Source organism: Neoarius graeffei, chromosome 22 (assembly GCF_027579695.1).
Source record: "Neoarius graeffei isolate fNeoGra1 chromosome 22, fNeoGra1.pri, whole genome shotgun sequence".
Classification (NCBI taxonomy): domain Eukaryota; kingdom Metazoa; phylum Chordata; class Actinopteri; order Siluriformes; family Ariidae; genus Neoarius; species Neoarius graeffei.
The window spans coordinates 15,850,711-15,873,935 of NC_083590.1; the positions used below are offsets into that span (position 1 = coordinate 15,850,711).

The 23,225-nt window shown below is 41.8% G+C and overlaps 1 protein-coding gene across 1 annotated transcript in view; it reads left to right on the forward strand.

The window, feature by feature from the left end:
* The first annotated feature begins 798 nt into the window (after window positions 1–798).
* LOC132870688 (NLR family CARD domain-containing protein 3-like) overlaps window positions 799–23,225 on the forward strand; it is a 40,179-nt gene continuing 17,752 nt past the window's right edge. The window contains exons 1-4 of the mRNA XM_060904469.1: window positions 799–937; window positions 11,955–12,096; window positions 12,408–12,524; window positions 12,876–12,992. Coding sequence (XP_060760452.1) covers window positions 12,044–12,096; window positions 12,408–12,524; window positions 12,876–12,992 — 287 coding nt within the window. The 5' untranslated portion in view covers window positions 799–937; window positions 11,955–12,043. The remainder of the gene's footprint in view (window positions 938–11,954; window positions 12,097–12,407; window positions 12,525–12,875; window positions 12,993–23,225) is intronic.

Here is a 23,225-nt window from a genome sequence, read left to right on the forward strand (position 1 = left end):
TGACCCAGCATGTCACACCTCCAGCATCCCCAACTCCAGTGGCACAAGTTGTTCCCCTCATTCCGCAGCCTGACAAGTTCACAGGAGACCCTTCCAGTGTAGAGGATTTCTACTTCAGTGCTTCCTCTATATGGATGATCAGGAGGGCACCTCCAACCAGTCCATAATCACCCAGTTCCTGGGTTTGCTCACTGGCAAAGCCCTCAAGTGGTCTACAGCTGTATGGGAGAGAGGTGGCAAATTGATCTCTTCCTGCAACCACTTCATCACAATGTTCAGGAGAGTGTTTGACAATGCCCCTGAGGGAAAGGAGATCGGAGAACAGCTATTGGCAGCTAAACAAGGAGGGAGACAAGCGGTGGAATATACCCTTGAGTTCTGAATGTTGGCTGTGGGGGTGGGTGGAACGAGGCTGAATTTTGCCAGGGCCTCAGTGTGGAAGTACTCAGGAGATGGCATGTCAGGATGATGAATAATAATATGACGTCATAATGTGATAATCAGGATAAAATGTGAAATCTTTCTCAGCAGCTTTCTTTTGTCTTTTCACAAACAGATTTTATGTGAGATTATTATTATTATTATTATTATTATGAATGACAACATTCTTATTCCATTTCTTGGTAATTAAAGTGGACTGGACTTGCAGTGTAACTTCGGAACAACAAAACATCAAGAGTCTCCCTGAATGAGTAAACATTTCAATTTCACTGTTTTCTTTTTCAATTTAAAATTCATCTCAAAGAGCCGAATCAAAGAGTCGATTCATTCCCTGAACGACACATCACTCGGAGTGAATCTGTTTTTCTGGAAGTGAAAGTGTTTCCCTTTCAGCTGCGACACCGTTTTGTTGTTGTTGGAAAAACAATAATACAAACTCCAACTCCAGGCAGAACCGGTGAGATTAATGAAGCCCAGCATGGAGTGCTGAGTAAAAGTAAGTGCTGTGTTGGAGAGAAATGTGGTTGTATTTGACTGAGCTCGTGTAAAAACAGCAGTAAAACTGCGCAACTGAAATCATCTTCCCTGTAAAGCTGCTGTTTATCGGCTGTGTGTTCTATATTCGAGTTTCTCTCTTCAGTTTCTGGAAATCACATTTTTGGGTAGTTTGCACTTTAGCGACTGTAACAATGGAAACTAGAGCAACGGCTACAATTATCGGCAGTCCATAATTATCGACACATTTTCAGATTTACCGATAAAAAACAATTTTACAAAGGTGAGTTTCAGTTCCAACAGTTATTATTGGTTAATTAATCAGCCGGAAGACCCGCCTAGCCCTTTGATCTTGTCGTCTGATGACGCAGCTCATTACCTGCGATGGAATTTATCATCACGATCAGCAATCTGAGGAAAACCCGGAGTTATCATCGCAGGTAAGCATGGTGGAAAGATCATGGACATGTTTTTACTGATCAGATTCACCCTTATTTCATTATCTCCTTTTCAAAACCTACTTTATTTCTTATTCATTTGACCAGAGGCGTCAGAAGCATTTTTAATGGGGTCTGGGGGTCGTCCCCCAGAAAATTTTTAACTAATTAGATGCCATTTCCTGCATTTTGGTGTATTTTTAACAGGTTGTTAAACACCTAATTTTACCTACAAAGTCACTTAATTCAATGACTATTTTAGAGACTCAACAATAAGTCCTCATTCAACTCGTCCATATATTCATCAGCCTGTTTTTAAACCCACTGCTCTGCCTAAGATAATGAGATGAATGTGATACAATTTATCACCAACAATGACTTTATGGGTGTATTTTACTTTTTATTTTGTGTTTCCTTTTTTTAGTTTTAGATGTAACACAACATGCCACTGTGTGAAGCAATAGTGACACTCAACTGTATGTTTAAAAATAAGAATATTTCATAATTTCACACAGTGAACAGGCATGACATGGCATCATGCAAACTTCATAACGCAATCACACAACGGTGACACACAAAATAACTTGACACAATGAACAGGTGCAATTTTGTTCACCACCAACTATAGTGGGTGTATTTTACTTTTTTCCGTTTTAGTGATACTCATAACAAAAATGGCATGGCATCATGCAGTCTTCATAACACAAAATTACACTGTGTCAAGCAACGACACATAAAAGAGAACTTCACACAATGAACAAGTGCAGTTTTGTCAACCTACATGCAATGGTGGTACTACAGTAACATTTACAGATTAGTATAACATAGATTTATAGATATAACTCCTTCTTACATTGGTGCTACCACAATTTCTACCACTTCATAACTTTTATCCCCCTTTCCTTCACAATCCACCTGGAATAACATCCATTGCTTTCCTTTCTACTATTCCTTCCTCATACACTGATTTCCCATGTTACTTTCCAGAAAACTGGCAAAGACCAGACAAAAGTTCTTCAAATCACAACAGGGAATCAATAAATATCATCAGAGCAGACTTGACCTCATTCTTGGCATTACAATAAGGTCGGCCTACTGGGTTTGAATTAAAGGATAGCTAACATTAAGCTAGTTGATACATCTAACATTGACTAGCCAGCTTTACTAACCTTTCCATCGGGACAAAAAAAAAAACCCTGTCCTGTGGGGAAATTTTGACTGACTTTCCGCTTCTTTGTAAAGAATGTCCTTATGTCCATTGTGTCTGGGAAGGAGCAAATACTGCAAACAATTCATCATCAACCAAGAATACCCCATTAAGCTAAGCTTATTTCATTGTTTAGTTGAACATTAATTTAACATAGCCCAGGGTTAATTTTGAGGGCATATAACAAAAGAATAAGGTTTTAGCAAAAGCTAGACATTGTGAGGTGGCAATGGGGCTGACGTCACCTCCTCCACTTTCGAGCAGCTGCACCAAAATGTCTGCTTGCACTGAGATTCACTCGCATGCAGTGAGTTGTTGTCGGTAACACCTTGAAAACCTGGAGTGGATATTCAGTGGTATGTGGATTCTCTTATCGATCAAGTGGAATGGATTATTTCACGAAGCAATAGAAACGGCGCTGGGTGAATTAATATTTAATATTAAATGTGGGGGGGTCCAAACGAAGAATTATGAAATGTGAAGGGGACACTTCACATTCAATGGTGGTGACGCCCAGGCATTTGACGGTTCCCATTTTGTATCTAAATGCGCGTCTGAGAAGTCGCGTGAGGTGTCAATAACAGTGCTCACTTTCACCGGTGTCCACCATTATCGACACCCTGTGGAATTAAATGACATTTACAACTGTTATGGATCGATGGGAGGAAAACGCCATTCACCAACAATCTGCCAGGCAAAGGATGGTTTTACCCATTTCGCAAGAGGCATCCAGAGATAACAGAATGGGTTCCGCAACTTCTTGGGAGAGAACGAGCCTCCATCAGTTTTGAAATGCTTCAGGGTTGGTACAAGGGCCTTAATTCATTTTTGGAGAAGGAGGTACCGGGTTTTCAGAATCTTATGAACGATCCCAAGCACATTTTCAACACAGGTGAGGATGGATTTCCCCTTTGCGTTACAAGCAATCGGGTGTTAACACCTGTATCCTTGTGACGTGTACCGAGTCATTTCCAACACAGTGTCAAATCACAGTTATGGCATGCTTCAATGCCTTCGGGGATTACTCGCCTCCTTTTAATTGTCTTCCCTGGCTGGAGATTCAGGAATATAGGTTTGTCAGAATTCCCAGAAGCCATTTACGGTCTTGCTGACAGTGGTTGGGTGGACAGTGATTTGTTCTTTGAATTTCTGAAGTGTTCTGTCAAGTTTATGAAAAAGAAACACAACTGGTTCCCTGTCATTGTCTTTGTTGATGGACATTCCACCCACATCTCGCTTGCGACAGCAGAATTTTGTGCTGCAAATGGAGTAATTCTCGACTGTCTCCTGCCCAGTGCCACTCACATCTTGCAGGCTTGTGATATTGGATTGTTTTTTATAAATCATCATCTGGATGTGGGCGGCACGGTGGTGTAGTGGTTAGCGCTGTCGCCTCACAGCAAGAAGGTCCTGGGTTCGAGCCCCGGGTCCGGCGAGGGCCTTTCTGTGTGGAGTTTGCATGTTCTCCCCGTGTCCGTGTGGGTTTCCTCCGGGTGCTCCGGTTTCCCCCACAGTCCAAAGACATGCAGGTTAGGTTAACTCAGCGGTTCCCAAAGTGTGGTGCGCGCACCCCTGGGGGTGCGCGAGCTGCCACTAGGGGGTGCGCAAGATAAAAAATGTAATGGCGATTTTTAACTCTTCTCCGCCGTAACGGTTCTGCAGTAGTTTGTGGCTTCATTCATTCATTCATTCGCGATGCTCAACTGGTTGAAATCGGCAAAACTAAATGCGCCACCACAAATCAGGGATGAAGGAGGAGAAACCCCAACAGATAGGGAGGAATCCACCCACCGTCTGTCTGTCTGTCTGTCTGTCTCTCTCTCTCTCTCTCTCTCTCTCTCTCGCTGCAGACTGAGCCGCCAGCGCTGCACTTCACAATCAGATGGATCCTCTTCTTTATCTGTTCCTGATGTGCTCCTTAATTGTTGTATCTCTTTAAAATGCATATGTTCATAATTATCATTGCTATTTTTACTGTTATTATATGTTAACTTTTTTGCAAACTAAATTCATTCTCAATTCATTTTCATAACCTTGTAATGACAGGGTTGTGTTGCTAGTGTTTTAAACACGGATGAAAATCATATATTTTCCCCATATCTGGCTGGTAGACTCCATGCCTCGATGTGATCTCCCTTTGTAATGAATTTGCGCATTTACCGTGTTGCAACGTTTTAAAACTGTTACATTTCAATTAAATTCTATCTAATTCAAATACAAGAGCGCATAATATGTTAATGTGATTCGATGTTCTCATTCGAGCACGACGTGCTACCTGTAAGGTGTTTTTTTTTTTTCACTTTTGTGGTTTCCTGCAGGTGTGGCAAACGATGTTTATCATTTTAGCACGATTAAAGATGCTGCCGTTATAAGAAAGCGTGTGTTTTTTGAAACTGGGGGTGCGTCAACCTGGTTGGAGTATAGAAGGGGGTGCGCGGCCAAAAAAGTTTGGGAACCGCTGGGTTAACTGGTGACTCTAAATTGACCGTAGGTGTGAATGTGAGTGTGAATGGTTGTCTGTGTCTATTGGCCCTTTTCCACTACCCTTTTTCAGCTCACTTCAGCTCGCTTCAGCTCACTTCAGCCCGACACGGCTCGCGTTTCGACTACCAAAAACCAGCACGACTCAGCTCGTTTCAGCCCTGCTTAGCCCCTAAAACTCGCACCGTTTTGGAGTGGGGCTGAAGCGAGCCAAACCGTGCTGACTGAGGCTGGGGGCGTGAGCAGACACTCCCCTGTGCACTGATTGGTGAGGAGGCGTGTCCTCACATGCCCACACACGCCCCGCGAGCGCGCTGGGATCTGTAAACACCGCAAACCCGGAAGAAGAAGAATTATGAATTACGAGAATTTCTGAAGCCTTATGCACCTCGCCTCATCTATACGCTCTTGCCAGTATCTGTCCGCGTTGTCGGTGACAACAAGCCACAGCACCGAGACCAGCAACACTAACGACTCCATGTCCTCGATGTTTATTGTTTACTATTCGGGTCGTGAGACTACCGCTTAAAAGCTCACTGAATCAGTGACATACAGAGCATCGTGGACGAGTTCGCGGAGCGCAAGGCTCGCCGTATGCCCTTCAAATAATGCGCGCAGTAGGCTATTGATGTTTTATTATGAGCCATGTACAGTATGTCGCCTAATGTTTTTTTGTTTGAGTTACATGTTCGTTTGAAGGACTTAATGTACAAAATAACATAGTTGCACCCCGGAGTGTTGAAATTGGTAAACACAGTGCATTCAGTGAGGTTTGCACCGCCCTCCTTTTATTTCTGACTCTTCCTTTCACCGTTGCAACCTCTGAGCGCTCATTCGTATGCCCTTCAAATAATGTGCGCAGTATAGGCTATTGATGTTTTATTATGAGCCATGTACAGTATCCTAATGTTTTTTGTTTCTGAGTTACATGTTCGTTTGAAGGACTTGATGTACTAAATAACATAGTTGCACCCGGTAGTGTTGAAATTGGTAAACACCGCAGTTGCGGACATTTTGTAGCCTAAAATGATGTTATGATAAGCTTTAATAAAATGCCCGGTCATTTGCCCCGCCCCCGGCCCGGCTCTGACTTGTTCCGCCACTGTCACTGATGTCACTGTTTGCGCTGCTTAACGACATCACATGACGTCCACCCACTTTCGCTAACTCCACCCAATGTGTCCACCCACTTCCAGCCAGCACGGTTCAGCGCGGTTGTAGTCGAAATGCAACTTCAATAGCCCCGCTCAGCTCGACTCAGCTCGACTCGGCACGGCACGGCTCAGCCGCGTTTGTAGTGGAAAAGCGGCATATGTGTCAGCCCTGTGATGACCTGGCGACTTGTCCAGGGTGTACCCCGCCTTTCGCCCGTAGTCAGCTGGGATAGGCTCCAGCTTGCCTGCGACCCTGTAGAAGGATAAAGCGGCTAGAGATAATGAGATGAGAATGAGATCATCTGGATGTCGATGATTGTGGAAAGGTGTCATGTGATCTGATGTACTGAGTAATCGGGAATCGACTTTTTTTTTTTTTCCCAGTGAAAGTTTGAGTAATTATTCATGCACAATTTACGTATTGAAAGTCTTTTCTACTTTTGCAATGGCCAAAAGATCGTTAAGGTGTCGATAATTGTAGGCACCACTTTTTTTTTTTTTTTAAAGGAAAAAACCCTGCGATTTAAACCCACCAATCTGTGTGTAAAATATTCGGAGAGCTCAGTGTTCAATCTGCGCTGTAGAGACGAGTGAAACATCCAAGTGGCCATTTGACCACACCCATCGTGTATATTCGGTTTATGTGGTAAACTTTTCTTATCTGATCAAATTTGCCCCAATAAAAGTATTTCCTGACTTTTTTTCTCCTTTCATTACCACCTCTTATTTTCTCAACTTTACCCACATTCCTTACATATCTTTTATATCACTCCCCTTCACTCTTTGGTTTTTTTTTTCCCCTTTTCCACTTCAGTCTTTGATAATTTTTTTGAAGGCAGTGGCTATTCTTGTGACGAGTTATATGCATAATATTTTCCCTATTCTTGTGACGTGAACGTAAGTTCCGGTAGCGCATGCGCAAATCGTTATCAACAGATTGAAAAAAAAATGGCCGAAGAAACGAGCAGCTCGGCGCAGGATAAGTGTTCACAATTTTTGTATGAAGGTGCAGAATTTGAACTAATGGACTTGAGTATCTTCCATTCAGGCAAACGTAGAGAAATACCAAACAAACAGATTGTAAGACAACAAAAAATTAGATGTAAGGCCTCAGAAGTACAATTTGCATTTTTGTCGTATTGACCAGTCTGCCTGGGCTGCATGGTGTAAAGTCAACCTGTTATGTCTTACTAGGAAAAAATTATACATGTCATATTATGGAAATGGATACTGATGTTAGGCACCAAAATAAAATGGATAAGGAAATTATTTCGTATATAGTTGCCATGTACCTTTAAAGTGTGGGCAGCCACTGAAGTTTAAGAGAAAATAAACCAGGCAAAGAAACCAAGTTACCCATAAAGGCAAAGCCAAAAGTCGCAAATCATTTCTATTTTATTTGCCTATTTTAATTGAAATGGGTCATTTGTGTCATGTACATGTGACAGCTAACGATAAAAATATTTTTGCTCCCAATGCCATAAGCATAATTCTTATGACCCTCTGACACCAGGGTGAGGCGTAAGACTAAGTGATAGTGATTTGCGCATGTGCTACCGGAACTTGCGTTCATGTCGTAAGAATAAGGGAAATATTAATCCTATGACTTGTCATAAAACTAGCCACTGCCTTTTTTGAACTGATCTTTTACTGCTGTAATTATTTTTCTGGAAATTATTTCAGTTTTTCTCTTCTACAGTTTATCTTTCTCTTTCGTGTATTTCTTCTTCCTTTCTGTTTAGGACAGTTGTTGAAACAGGATTATTTTCTCATGTTCTTTTCCATTTTCACTTCATTCTCACAGTCATGTCTATCCTACTGAATTATTATATTGATCTTATTTTGTTTATCATTTATAAATAGATATCGCCTGATGTTATTTAGGTTTTCTTGAAATTTGTCATTTTTTAATGTTTTGGAAATATTGCAATAAATTTTAATTAACTGAGCATATCCATCCATCCATCCACCCACCGCTGACTCTGGGTTATTATTGGTTTGTTCCTGTGTCTTTCAGGGAGACTGTGAGCTGGACTAGTGAATAGAGTAAAGTCTGGCTCAGAAAACAAGATGCCACGTCTCAGCATTTTCAGCACAACTGACAAAATATATTTAGTATCACGGTCCATGTGATCCCTCAGTAAAAACAGATCATGGATCGTTCACGGTGTAAAACAGTCTCATCACACAGCCCTACTTTAGGCTCACAGAAATTCTCTCTTTAGTGCAACTGACTTCAGACTGACTGACTTCTGGATCAGAATTTATTCAAACTAAAACCCATTTAATGCTGGTAAAGAGAAAGTAGTATTAGACTTGAGGCCAAAGGAAAAAAATACTTTTTTGTCGGTCAGGTAACCGGAAAAGTTGCATCATCACCTAGTTTTCGTAGTGATTTATCGCAGTATGAGAGTTCATTACCAACTGATGCTAAGCAAAGATATGCAGCAAAGCTTCTGTACAACAGGGACACCAAAGTTTTGCCTGATCCTTACGCAGTTACGGACAAATGGGACCCAAATCCAAGCACCTGGCCTGACCTGACCTGACCTTCGGCAATATCTACCTGTATGTGATTGACACGCCTTCAATATACACAAAAGAATCAATGAAAGCCTACAAGTCTCTTAGTGCATACAAGTAAGTGCTAATTATTCAGTTGTTTTATTGAAATACTCATCTACATTTGCTTTTTGTGCCTAATAATAAAAAGACATAAAGATTAAATAGGCACAATATAATCTTTGAAACATAAGTTAATGTTGTTGCGTCACACGCACACACCAAAGATATACAGTACAGTACTAAACTTAAGCAAGTTTTACATTTAGAATGCACAAGCAGTGTTTTAAATCCAGGCTGTGCTATTTATCTTCAAATACATGTCATGAAAAGTTCGAACAATCTTCTAATGCCAAATATTTATACTGCAGAAAGTATCAATTAACTGCCTTCTTGATATCAAACAGCCGTTTTGATAATTTTCAGTCAGGATTTCGTGCCAATCATAGCACTGAAACAGCGCTGATTAAAGTTATAAATGACATATGTCTTAATACTGATGCAGGCAAAACATCGGTCCTGGTATTACTGGACCTCAGTGCAGCTTTTGATACTGTTGATCACAACATACTGCTATATCGACTTGAACACTGGGTTGGATTGACTGGTAAAGTTATCAATTGGTTAAATTCATACTTAAAAGATAGAAGCTTCTTTGTTACCCTGGGAAATTGTTCCTCAACGACAATGTCCTTGACCTGTGGTGTCCCCCAGGGGTCGATTCTTGGACCATTACTTTTCAACCTTCATATGCTCCCACTTGGGCAAATTATCAATAAAAATTCAATTTTATATCACTGCTATGCAGATGACACCCAAATTTATTTTGCTCTATCACCTAATGATTATGCCCCCCTTGAATGTGTCTACCAGTGTATCGATCAAATCAATAGCTGGATGTCACAAAATTTTCTTCAGCTGAACACATAAAACAGAAGTAATTCTATTTGGAAAAAAAGATGAAAGACTCAGGATTACCACTATTCTTGACACAAAAGGGATTAAAACTAAAGAAATGGTTAAAAATCTTGGTGTTTTCATTGACAGCGAGCTAAACTTTGACAGTCACATGAAAGCAATCACTAAAACGGCATTTTATCACCTAAAAAACATTTCCAAACTAAGAGGACTTATGTCAAAAAATGATCTGGAAAAACTAATACATGCCTTCATCTCTAGTAGGGTTGATTACTGCAATGGCCTTTTCACAGGCTTGCCAAAAAAGACCATCAAACGACTTCAGCTGGTTCAAAATGCAGCGGCGAGGGTTCTCACACGAACAAAAAGAACAGAGCACATTACTCCAATTCTAAGGTCCCTTCACTGGCTTCCAGTAAGCTACAGAATTGACTTTAAAGCATTGATGCTGGTGTACAAATCTCTAAATGGTACAGGGCCCAATTACCTCTCTGATGTGTTGCAGCGGCCTAACCCAATCAGATCTACCAGATCAAAACAGAAAAATTTACTATTAAAACCAGTTGTTAAAACAAAGTGTGGTGAAGCAGCTTTTAGCTACTATGCAGTACAGCTATGGAACCAACTGCCAGAGGACATTAAAAATGCTCCTGCTGTTGGCAGCTTCAAATCTAGGTTAAAGACCAAGCTGTTTTCAGATGCTTTCTGTTAAATAATTAATATTGTCTTCTTTACATTCTTTATAATCTTTACTTCTCTGCATGTTTTAAATTTACTTTAACTTTATCCTATTTTATTCTTTATTCTATTCTGCTGGGTTTTTTTCTCTTCTCATCCTATTTGAACGACTACTTCATTTTATTTTATTTTTACTATTGTTTAATTCTTATTTTTTTTTAATTCTTTTAATTAATTGTTTTAGAATAAAAATAAAATTATGTAATTTTATTTCTCTATTGTTTACTGTTTTTGTTTTTACTTCTGTAAAGCACATTGAACTGCCATTGTGTATGAAATGTGCTATATAAATAAACTTGCCTTGCCTTGCAGAAAGTACATAAATTTGCCGCGAGTGCGTTTGCGGAAATTGTACTCAAGTGTCCTGCATACAAATCAGCTGCTCATGCATTTTTACTCATCTTTTGGTTGAATATCTAAGCAATGTCATAGCACAACAAATTATTTCTGATGAGGAAATTTTATCTAATATCATAATATTAAACTGCAAAACAAAATAATAAAAATCATGTGTCTTTACCAGATATAAAGTGTCAAAAGCAAACATGGTCGTTGTCAGTAGGTTCCCACTTGTCACGCTTAATTGCTGCGATCCAAAGCTTTCGGCGAGCTTCAGGTTTCTTTGGTATGCGGTAAAAGCTCTTGGGATCATTCTTATCAAGTCTGTATGTACAGCCGATAACACAACACTATCATAATTAATTAATGTATAAGTGTGAATGACCTGATAACTCCGATCAGCCATTTATAAGTAACCTCTTGCCAACCAAAACATCATGTGACCATTTGGTGACGTCACGACGAACTTTCCTATACCCCCGAACATTTTCTTGCCTCAGTTTGTGGTGTCAGAATGCCTCTCAACTGTGCAGATCCTGTTGAAATAGTCTACTATAGCAGTGGGTTTGGAAGAACAGGCATTTGTCCATATTGTCTTAAAGACTCTGTGTAAAACCAGATCTGAGAAAAAGATTTAAAACAGTTATTGAAGTATGTGACGAGTGCCTTCAAAAAGGCATAAAAGACATTTGCTACAGGCCATATGGGAAGTACTGAACAGCTGACCTTTATAGTTCAACGCACATGTTCAGTGTGAGAAGTTTGTATATGGTTCAAAATAAATCTTTGAAAAGTGTTCTTTAGTGTTTATATCTGAAAACAGAATACCTGCAAACATGCATTCAAACGGAGTGCTGGGTGGGTGGATATTTTGTGAATATGGGGGGAAAAGAGTGGTGATAGCCATGGAAACATTTCTTCAAAAAAAAAATCCCTGCCGACCTACCCTAATTTTTCAAGACATGTAATAGGAAACAAACTTTTTTTTTTGGCCTAAAGTAGCCCTTTTATTAAATATAGATGACTTTAGTCTCCTCCTGGTTCAGCTTTTTTAGTGAAGATATCACAGGGGTTGCTTGGACTTCAAACTGTTTCTTCTCCCTTCACATATGCAGTTCTTTAGATGTGAAAAAAAAAATTCTCCAATTTTACCAGCATGGTTTTTTTCCCCCTGATTCTTAGGAGTTTAATTCATTCACTCCAAGAGGTCAGCATCTTCAGGAATCAGCAGTGAGTCCATGAGCTGTGTGTCCATACACTAATATTCAAAAATGGAGAGCTGTGATGAGGACACAGATAATGTGCCTCCAGCCTCAAAAAAGTGGTAAGCTGCCATGTTCTAAGATTTTAGTCATTAACTGTTCATATCTGAAATACAGAGTGAGTTTATCTGAAACGATCTGAAAAGCATGCTTTGAGGCAGTTAGGTTTCCACTCCATAACTCTGTGCTCTGTGGGCTATGACCTCTGGTGCTCCCACCTAGTGTGTAAGAAGAGGTAGAGCTCATAAAGAATATTAAACAGAAATATCACAATACATGATATGAGCAGCAGATTTGTCCCTCCCAGTATTTTGTATTGTGATATTCAATACAATGAAATTCTGTCTCATGTCTCCTCTATAATGTTGTACAGTAAAATCCAGATGAAAAGATCAGACTCACCAGAACCCAGCTGTGTCTCCATGAAGAGTGATGCATCTATGGATCGTCTTTTGAACTTGAAAAATAGAGACTCCTCATCTGTCCACAGGTAACATCCCATAATTCTCATAATTAAAGTCACAGTAGAGTGAAAGCCGGTGTTACACATTCCTTTATCCAGTCCAGGTCATCATCAGCATTTTGGTATTTATCAGTTTGTGATACTTTAATTAGGTCCTAATGCTGCTACAATACTTTCACTAAACATTTTAGAGTAATTAATATCAATAACTGCACAGTTCAGTGTTTCACAGTGTCACGTACAGGATAAGGCAGAAATTGCATCTGGATGTGACAATAAAAGTCATAGTAATGGCAAACAAAGTAATTAAAACAACCAGTAATAATTAATAATCAGTGTAAATGGTGAATATAAAGGAGTGTCTATAATGTTGTACAGTAAACTCCAGATGATGAGATCAGACTCACCAGAACCCAGCTGTGTCTCCATGAAGAGTGATGCGTCTATGGATCGTCCTTTGCACTTTAACAGTGGAAACCCCTCATCTGTCCACAGGTAACATCCCATAATTCTCATAGTTAAAGTCACAGTTAAAAGCTGTGCTACACTGTCATTCGCAGTTATTTTAATTATTACAGGGGTGATTATAGTTACTATATGACTATAGCTACAACTGGAATGTGCTGATTCTGTTAGCGTTTGTAATTACTGTATCATCCACTATTAGATAAAATTAAAATAAAATCTTACAACATTGTTTGAAAGTCCAGAGCAAGATATTTTACAAATAATACTTCAGATATTGGCGGCACGGTGGTGTAGTGGTTAGCGCTGTCGCCTCACAGCAAGAAGGTCCGGGTTCGAGCCCCGTGGCCGGCGAGGGCCTTTCTGTGCGGAGTTTGCATGTTCTCCCCATGTCCGTGTGGGTTTCCTCTGGGTGCTCCGGTTTCCCCCACAGTCCAAAGACATGCAGGTTAGGTTAACTGGTGACTCTAAATTGACCGTAGGTGTGAATGTGAGTGTGAATGGTTGTCTGTGTCTATGTGTCAGCCCTGTGATGACCTGGCGACTTGTCCAGGGTGTACCCCGCCTTTCGCCCGTAGTCAGCTGGGATAGGCTCCAGCTCGCCTGCGACCCTGTAGAACAGGATAAAGCGGCTAGAGATAATGAGATGAGACTTCAGATATTGTTTTAATGGCGGCACGGTGGTGTAGTGGTTAGCCCTCTCGCCTCACAGCAAGAAGGTCCTGGGTTCGAGCCCAGTGGCTGACGAGGGCCTTTCTGTGTGGAGTTTGCATGTTCTCCTCCGTGTCTGCACGGGTTTCCTCCGGGTGCTGAAGTGCCCTTGAGCAAGGTACATAACCCCTAACTGCTCCTCGGGCGCTGTAGTGTGTGTGTGTGTGTGTTCACTGCTTCAGATGGGTTAAATGCAGAGATTGAATTTCACTGTGCTTGAGTGTGCATGTGACAAATAAAGGCTTCTTCGTTCTTTGTAGTTTTCTTCGAACAGCAGCAACAGACGCCAGACATCTCCGCTTGGCTTCAGACCACTCGTAGCGATGAAAAGCACAAATGCGCACGCACGCCTGAAGCGAGCCAATCAAAATTGCCGTGACAAATCGGGAAGAATAAAACAAAATGGCGATCACAGGGGATGCTGGTTAATACATCTTGGTTTTGTAATGTACATGCTCGAATCATTTTTGTGCTTAAAGAAGCCGACTATAGGTGTGCCTGAACGGGCCTAACTCGCTAAAATATTTCTGCCTGAACGTCTTGGTCGGGCATTTGGGCAATGCCTGGTGTTGAAGCTTGTACTGTACAGTTTTTTTGATATAATTGTAGGTACACACAGTCCGTCTAAGAACTACAACACCGTCTCTTTAAGAAACTACATTTCCCATCAGCCAACTTCCGCGTTGACCTACGTCACGCTGGGCGGGATCATCTACGTCACATCCTCCAGGAAAGCATAAGCAACCCGGAAACTCCTAGCTCCTCCTCTTTCGGCGCCGTGAATTCAACACGGACACAAGGAGGATCGCTTGCTCCGCCAAGCACCCAAAATAAGACGTCTTTTCTTTCTTGCAAGATCCATGATTTAGCACGATTTCTTTGTTTACCACTGGCCACGGTAGACTCTAAGATCATGCGATTTTTAAACTCAGCTTGAGTTACAACTGGTTTTATTCATTATACGTACGTACGGACTGCAGCCCAACAGTTCAATTAAAAATTAGGAGCGACCGAAATTCCTCCTGATTGAAGCGCTGTGCATATTATTTTGATCAGAGACTCTCTTTTCATCACGAGCTACGAAGCTTCTCCAAGAAATCCTCTGCTTTCCACAGAAGCGACTCACATGCTCCACAACGGTGAAACTCCAAAAGTCTCGGAGCATCTGTTCATAATCTCGTGTAGAGGCAAGGTATCGAAGTAAGACTTGGCATTTGGGCAAAACCTAGTCTTAGGAATTAGCTTTTATTGAAGTAGTGTGAATTTAAACTCAGGAACGGTTTAATTGTTTACACTGTTCGACACGCAGCATGTTGAATTGTTGTTCTGTTTTGTTTTAATCTCTCAATTGTTTAATAGATAGGCTGTGCATGCTTTATCCCTTACTAACATTTTGATTTCATTATTACACGTATCTTGATCGCATCAAGATTTCAGTGGATTCAGTACTGTTATAAGCTAGTGAATTAGCAAAGCTGAGCTAATCCTTGTCTCCACACGTGGCCAACACGCCTTAGCTAGCACTCCACGCTAACTCTTTGTTCAGGCCACACACAGGCTAATTCTTTGTTCAGGCCACGTGGCCACTCACAAACACACCTTAGCTAGCTTCCCTTTGTCTTAGCTTAGCCACACGAGGCTAATCTAGGCCTACACGAACACGTGGTCACCAGGCCTGACACACACAAACACGTGGTCACAGGCCTCAACAGGCCTTACAAACACACCTTAGCTCTCATTCCTTTGTCTTAGCTAGCAAGACAAGGCTAATCTAGGCCTCCACCACGTGGACACACACAAACACATCTTGGTTAGCTACACAGAGCTAGTCTTTTGTCTCCAACACGTGGCGGTCCTCCCCCACACTCACATACACACCTTTTGTTTTAACTCCACGAGGTAGGGTCCTTGGGCCTTAGCTAGCCACACGGCTAATTCTTTTGTCTACTTAGCAACACAAAGCTAATCTAGGCCTCACCATGTGGTCAAACACACCTCAGTTAGCATCCCACGCTAGCCTTTCTTTTGCTAGGCCATAGGCCTCATAACACACCTTAGCTAGCAACTAAAGCTAACTCTTTTGTTTTACTTAGAAACACGTGGTCAACTTCCCCCCCCACACACGAACATACCTAGCTAGCATCCCACGCTAGCCTTCTGCTCAGGCCATAGGGCCTTACACACACACACACCATATCATATTTGTATATAATGATTCCATCTGCTATTATCCATTTTTATCTTTGTTATAATGAATTCCATTATTATTGAAACTGTGTCTTTGTTGTGCCAAATAATATACTGAAGTCGCCCAAATCTCAAAGAATTCAAAGGTGCGTATGAGCTATGTAATATGGTAAGTGATCATAATAATTTGGAATATACCATAATTTAGCTGTTTGGTAATTTTATTATTAAGCACCAAAATTAATGGTATTAATTAATGAGACTGACTCCATGAGTGATTTAATGATTCAATGAGACTGGTTCAATTTAATTATTAACCTTCAGATTTAATGAGACTGATTTAATGAGATTGATCACTCAATTACCAAATGCACCTACATAATAGATTCTTAGTGTTTAGTGATGCAGCAATACTTTCAGTCAATGCGTTCGAGGAAAGAGTGCAAACATTTATGACGGTCAAAACGTCTTACAGGTAATGCGTTCAAAGTAGATGAGCTTTCAATTTCATAAAATCGGTGAAATTTAGTTCCTTCTGAAATTTGATCATTGTGATATGTTTATTTTTGTAATATCTAAAAAAAACCAGGCCATTCTGTAGTTGGGGAGTTATTTAATTTTGAGGGGATTAAAGCGAATAATGTGCATGAAATTGCTCCCTTCATGCAGTCAAGCAAACAGAGGAAGTCGGTGTGCACATGCGCACTCTTACCCGAGTCGTCGTCTTCACCTTTCGGGTTTTACGGCAGCTGGCATCCAGTGTTGCATCACTGCCATCTACAGGTTTACTGACAGTTCCATCATTCTGTCACAAACCGAGCAGCTGATCACACCGAGGTGCTCGCTTACCGCCGTTATTTATTAGTTTGGTCCTGCGTTTCCTTTCCTTCGTATATAACATCGTCTTTTCTTCTTGCTTTCCGTTACTGTAGTCAGTCTTTCACATTTCATTCACACACTCTCGTTCTCCATTTTTCTCTCCTGTATCCCACAATGCCTTGCGCGAATGGGGAAAGCCCACCATGTGATGCATGACATAGTATCTTGAATGAGGTCACGGTGAGGCAAGAAAAAAAATGGTGGCAAATTTAGGGCCATGGGGTAGAGCCCTGCACTCCTGCGGGACCCACAGGACCCGACGCAAAGCAGTACGGCGCGGGACAAATTTTGAAAGCTCATTGCAGGCGGGAGGGGGAGTGCACAATGCGGGAGCGGGCGGGAGAGGTGATAAGCTGCAGTCCCGCTAACTAAAAACGTGTTTAAAATAAAACTTATAAATTATTAATTTATGTCCATATATAATTTGTGCTGGATATTTTATTTGGCATTAATAACATTTTAAGATGCCTAAATTTGCGGATGTGGTCTAATCTCGCATACGTTTCCGATTCCTTTCCTCTCTTCCGTGTTTGAGATCTCCGATCATGGCAGAAGAGCAGAGCTCCTCTAGTGAAGCTCACAGTGCTTCAGAAACAAGTGCTGCTTTAAAAAGAGGTACATTTACCGTTAAAAAGTCAAGAGTCCTGAAATCAGACATTTGGAAGTCGTTCTCACTCGTGTACGATGCAGAGGGAAATCAGCTGCCCTTTGCTTGTTGTGATAAGTGCCAAAAGGTTCTGACATACAACGGCTATAAATCAGGTACATCAGGCCTGAATCGCCATGTATGTACTGTCTTAAAAGGACAACAATTGTTGGAGTTCAGAGGGAACAATGCAAAAGTGACAGATGCGTTGAAGGCAAAGACCGTGGAGAAATGCGTTGATTTTGTTGCTGCGGACCTCCACCCGTATGACAGCATCGCTGGTCAGGGATTAGTTCAGTTAGCCCAACACTTAGTTGACACGGCAGCCACAATAAGCAAATTCGATGTGCGAGATATTCTGCCCCATCCAACAACTGTGTCACGTCATGTAGATGATCGGGCACTCAAATTTAGAAGAGCTGTTGTTGATGACATGAACAATGACAAGAACTTTCGTGAGAAATAATGCGAACGCATGATGCAGACGGGATTTGCGGGCTGGAGCAGGACAAAATATGGCAGGCGGGAGCAGGACTGAAAATCAAAATTCTTTGCGGGAGCGGGACTGCACAATGCGGGAGCAGGCCTGAAAATTCTGTCCTGCGCAGACCTCTACCATGGGGCTCTAAATTCATTAATTTGTTCTTTTAAAGGAAAAAAGTAATAAAATTGGAAGTCTGTGATTTGAATTCAGTAGCTTTCAGTCAGTTACAGATATTCCCTTCTACAATATTTATTAAAATATTCATACAGAATATGAAATATTGATTAAAATAAGGAACTTGGGTATAATAGCATAGTAAATAGTTAAATGGGATATTACCTGGAAAAAAAAATCTGCAATATGAAACACAAATCTGATACATGTACTATAAATATATTTCATTAAATATTACGGCACCATGATCTTCACATCAGTGACATTCAACAATTAAGGGGTGAATTTCCTCTTCTTGGACTTCTGTGAGTGGGTTGCACTGGGACAGTCTCTCTGCAGGTCTTGAGCTTCAGTAGATGATTATAATCGGGGTTAGTGTTAACCCTAACCCTACCCTTCTATGCACAAGGCTTGGCTCAACTATGACAGGTTAAGACTTTCTCAGAGAGCTTTCTTTATTGTGACTGTCACCTCGCTCACTAAAAATGCCTTTAAATCACTTACATAACACATTTTGTCACCAAGTGTGACGTGCTAGAAACAAACTGACATTTTTCCTGAAATCAGCCCCCAAAAACTAGTGTAAAACACCCTTCACCTTTTTAGTCAGCAAAACTGATGCAGGGCTGTGTGATAACTCGGCCCGGGGAGCTCACAGTGAAGCCAAATTTTACAGGCACCTCCTAAGCCTTCCCCTTCAAAAGAGCACGGTCTCGGGTTGGTAGGACCGCGTCTCGGCCTGGTATTCATGAATGAAGCCCTCATGAGAGCGCTGCACCGTGCCTGAAGATTTAACATGATCCAAATGACAAAATGGTCATTGGACGAAATGCCCTTTATTGCTTTGAGAGGCTTGTCATGAGGCACATAAAGACCCTGCTGCCCCCCTCACTGGACTCCCTGCAGTTGCCATATTGCCATAACCGGTCTACAGATGATGCCATAGCCACCACCCTTCATCTGGCCCTTAGCCACCTGGACAAAAAGGACACATAGACTTCAGTTCAGCATTCAACACAATCATTAATTCCTTAGCAGCTAATGGGAAAGCTGAGCCTGCTGGGCTTGAACACCTCCCTCTGGAACTGGATCCTGGATTTCCTGACTGAAAGACCTGTCAGTCAGTCCAGATTGGGAGCAAAATGTCCAGCACCACCAAACTGAGCACTGGGGCCCCCCAGGGCTGTGTGCTCAAACCCCTGCTGTTCACTCCACTGAATCACGACTGTGCAGCAATTCATAGTTCAAATCACATCAAGTTTGCTGATGACACGACTGTGGTGGGTCTCATCAGTAAGAACGATGAGTCAGCAGACAGAGAGGAGGAACAACAGCTGTTGGACTGGTGCAGAGTCAACAACCTGTCTCTGAACGTGGGCAAAACAAAAGAGATGGTTGTTGACTTCAGAAGAACATGGAGTGACCACTCTCCACTGATGGCTTACTTGTGGAGAACATCAAGAGCACCAAATTCCTTGGTGTTCATCTGGCAGAGAACCTCACCTGCTCCCTCAACACCAGCTCCATAGCCAAGAAAGCCCAGCAGCATCTCTACTTCCTACGAAGGCTGAGGAAAACCCATCTCCCATCAATGAGAGGGACTATTGAGAACATTCTGAGCAGCTGCATCACAGTCTGGTTTGGGAATTGCATTGTCTCGGATTGCAAGACCCTACAGCGGATAGTGAGGACAGCTGAGAAGCTCATTGGAGTCTCTCTTCCCTCCGTCAAGGACATTTACACCACTCACTGTATCCAGAAAACTACCAGCATTGAGGATGACCCCACACACCCCTCATACAACCTCTTCACCCTCCTGCCATCTGGAAAAAGGTACCGAAGCATTCTGGCCTTCACAGCCAGGCTTTGTAACAGTTTCTTTGCACATGCCATCAGACTTCTCAACTCTGAGGGACTGCACTGATGCACACGGACTGTTGATCGCACCACTCCCACTGCAGACTGCACAGTGAACCATAATGCACCATCACTTTTACAATGTTTACAATGCTTCTCACACACACAATCTTGACAATGTTTACATTTATTTATTCCTTTTACATATACTACCTCAATACGCATGCTCAACTTTCCGCACAGTAACAGCTACTGGTTGGCAGTATACTGTGGTCTGTGCTAGTTGTTGTCATTTTTGCAATATCCTTGTTGTTTGCACTTTGTTTTTGTAGATTTGTAGTCCTGTGATGTTTAAAGCAAGATGCCCTTTCGATTTCATAAAATCAATGAAATTTAGTCCCCTCTGAAATTTGGTCATTGTGATGTATGTTTATTTCTATAATATCTCAAAAAAAAAACCCCAGGCCATTCTGTGGCTGGGAAGTTAATTATTTTGAGAGGATTCCCGAGCAAATAATGTGCATGAAATTGCATGCTTCATGCAGTCAAGCAGAGAGAGGAAGTCCGGTGTGCGCATGCGCAAGTGTTCATTGACCGGGCACTGACCCAGTGACGTCATTTGCTGCGAGACGAGGAGCTAATCATAACATTCACATTGCAAGTTCAGTACTCAAGTTGTGACAGAAAATATGACCAAGCCAATGGATCCTACACATCAAATGCCGGTTAGTCTGTTTCTCCCGATCATAAATATTGTAATTGGTGAAGAACATGCTGCAATTAGCCCAAATATGTATCTTTTTGAGGTGAACTTGAGCCTGGTCACTCATCTTGTTGCAGTCTGTTTTTCACTGAGCGTATTCTAGCTAATATTCATTAGTCATAACGAAAATTGTGTTGATTTCACAATGTAAATATCATTCCTATGCATTACATAGTTTACATAGAAGGTCCCCCTTTTTTTTTTAATCATTGCGATGGTGAAGACCGCCGAGTGAAAATGTGTGTAATTAGACTATAGACCTATATTGCACAACTTCTGGTGAACAACCTCTTGATTCACCATCATACTGTGCGGTTTATTTCGTTAAAAAAGACAGTATATGGTTCTTTTTCACTGTGGCAGCGAGGGCGTGGTCAAGCGCTGGTTTGCATGGATTAAAGTTTTCCGTCGCTACGACGGATTTCCGTCAACTGGGAGCGTTAAAGGTCAATAATGAGATTGATGCAGATCCGAGGAAAAAAGGAGGGTAGGCCCATAGGTCTGACACCGATGTGATTTAGAACTTCACCCAGCTGCTGTGATTGCCTGTTGTTGAACCCTTTCTTGTGCTATGTTTGAGTATATGTAAAGGAATAAGTTGTTGCGCTAGATAGGCCTAAATAAATAAATACAGCCTGCGCTACTGTCTAGTCCCGGGGAGGCTCGGCGTAAGCAGTGAGCCGCGGTGCTCGGCTTGAGTTTCGTTTCTATCGGCGGCTCCAGCCCGACTTTGCACGCTCATAACTCGGCCAGGGGAGGTCCCAGCCTCTCCAAACTTGGCAGCCAGCGACCTCTGCCCTCTCCCCAACGACCCAGCTCTGCCAGGGCGGGCCAGCCCCGCGCCTCGGGACGCGATTCACCCCGAGGCGAGCCGCAGCGCTCCGCATCAGTTTCCTTTTAACGGCGGCTCCACTGATGAAACAATCTGGCTGTCCTACTACTAGGCAACTACTTGCCTACTACTAATATTAGGCCTATTGTAGTAGTAGTAGTAGTAGTAGTAATAATAATAATAATAATAATAATAATAATATTTGCCTATTGAAAGGTGATCAGGTGAAAAATCTAAACAGCCCTGTTGAAGCCGCAGCAAGATCTATACTATTAAGCCTTTTGTAGGTTAAACAGGCTTCGGCAGACAATGTTCTGGAAAGGCTGTGTTTTTCTTTGGTTTGATTAGCCTACGATTTAATCTTTAAACATTATGGTTTCAGCAGTTCGCTTAAACATTGGAGGCTGCAGAGTTGGGCTGCAAGATTTCCCGACACTTGTTTAAGATGCCAGACTTCATAGTAAGGAGAAAATAATTCCACACTATTTAGTGCCTCGTCAGTCTCAAAAATTAATAGTGAAGGACCAACGTGAATTAAGTCCCAAAAAAACATCTCGTAGGCCTATATTTTACATTTTCAAAAAAGTCCGGAATTGGATGTCGGTCAGTGGAGTGTAATGAAGTGTCTCATTCACTCAGCACAAAAGGTCGGAAAACAGTGGAGAAAACTACTAATGGTTTACATTAGTAATTTAATGTATGTGACAAATAAATTCATTGATTAAATAGATAAAGAAGCGAATACTCCTCCAAAGCTCAAAATTCAGGAAAGTGGCTCCGGTGTCACAAGTGCACAAGAACAGTTATTTGAAAGTTAACCTAATGAATTTGCGCGTGCGATTTCATGAAGAACCGGGACAATTGGCATTCGGTGAAAGATTCACACCTATGACTCATTATATTCGCGCGCGCCCTCTCGCCCACTGTTGCTTCGTTTTCCCAATTTACACGAGTGTCTGAAGATGGAGTTTTCAGAAATCTCCACTCTGCCCAGAGTTTGCAAAAGTAGCTGTTTTCAGTGACTGAAACCTCCGTATAGGTGTGAATGAGAGGTGCAACCGAATAAATAAATGTCTTTTTATCCAGCTACATGTAGGCTATCGCTGCGCAAAGCCTCTAATGTTGAAATGGTAGTAATATTTGTTAAAATAATAGTAGGGTCATTTCCACATTAATTGGTAAAATGGCCCAAGGGATGTGGTGGGGTATGGCCGTTTTATAAGGGGGATGATTTGAGATTTTTATTTCAGAAAGGGGATGCCTCCCCCCACATCCCCCCTCAACTCGAGTACTGCATATAAGGCCATATTTCACTGGACATAGGCCCTTCGATTTCCATCACTAGAGCGCGTCAAATTACTTTCGGTTTTGCCAGCATGGACGTGCTTCTTTTAAATCAGGGGTGCCCAAATTGATCCATAAAGGGCCATGTGGCTGCAGGTTTTCATTCCAGCCATGCAGCAGCACACCTGATTTGGCTCATTCAATCAACTGAACTGTCTTCACACAGTCAAATACTTGCAGCCACACCCACCCTTGATTAAAGGGTGGGTGTGTCAGTTGATTGAATAAGCCAAATCAGGTGTGCTGCTGCATGGCTGGAATGAAAACCTGCAGCCACATGGCCCTTTATGGATCAATTTGGGCACCCCTGTTTTAAATGAAGGCACAGATGTGTCAGACATCAAGAAAATGGTAAAGAATAAGTGGAGATGGGCTTGACGAAATGA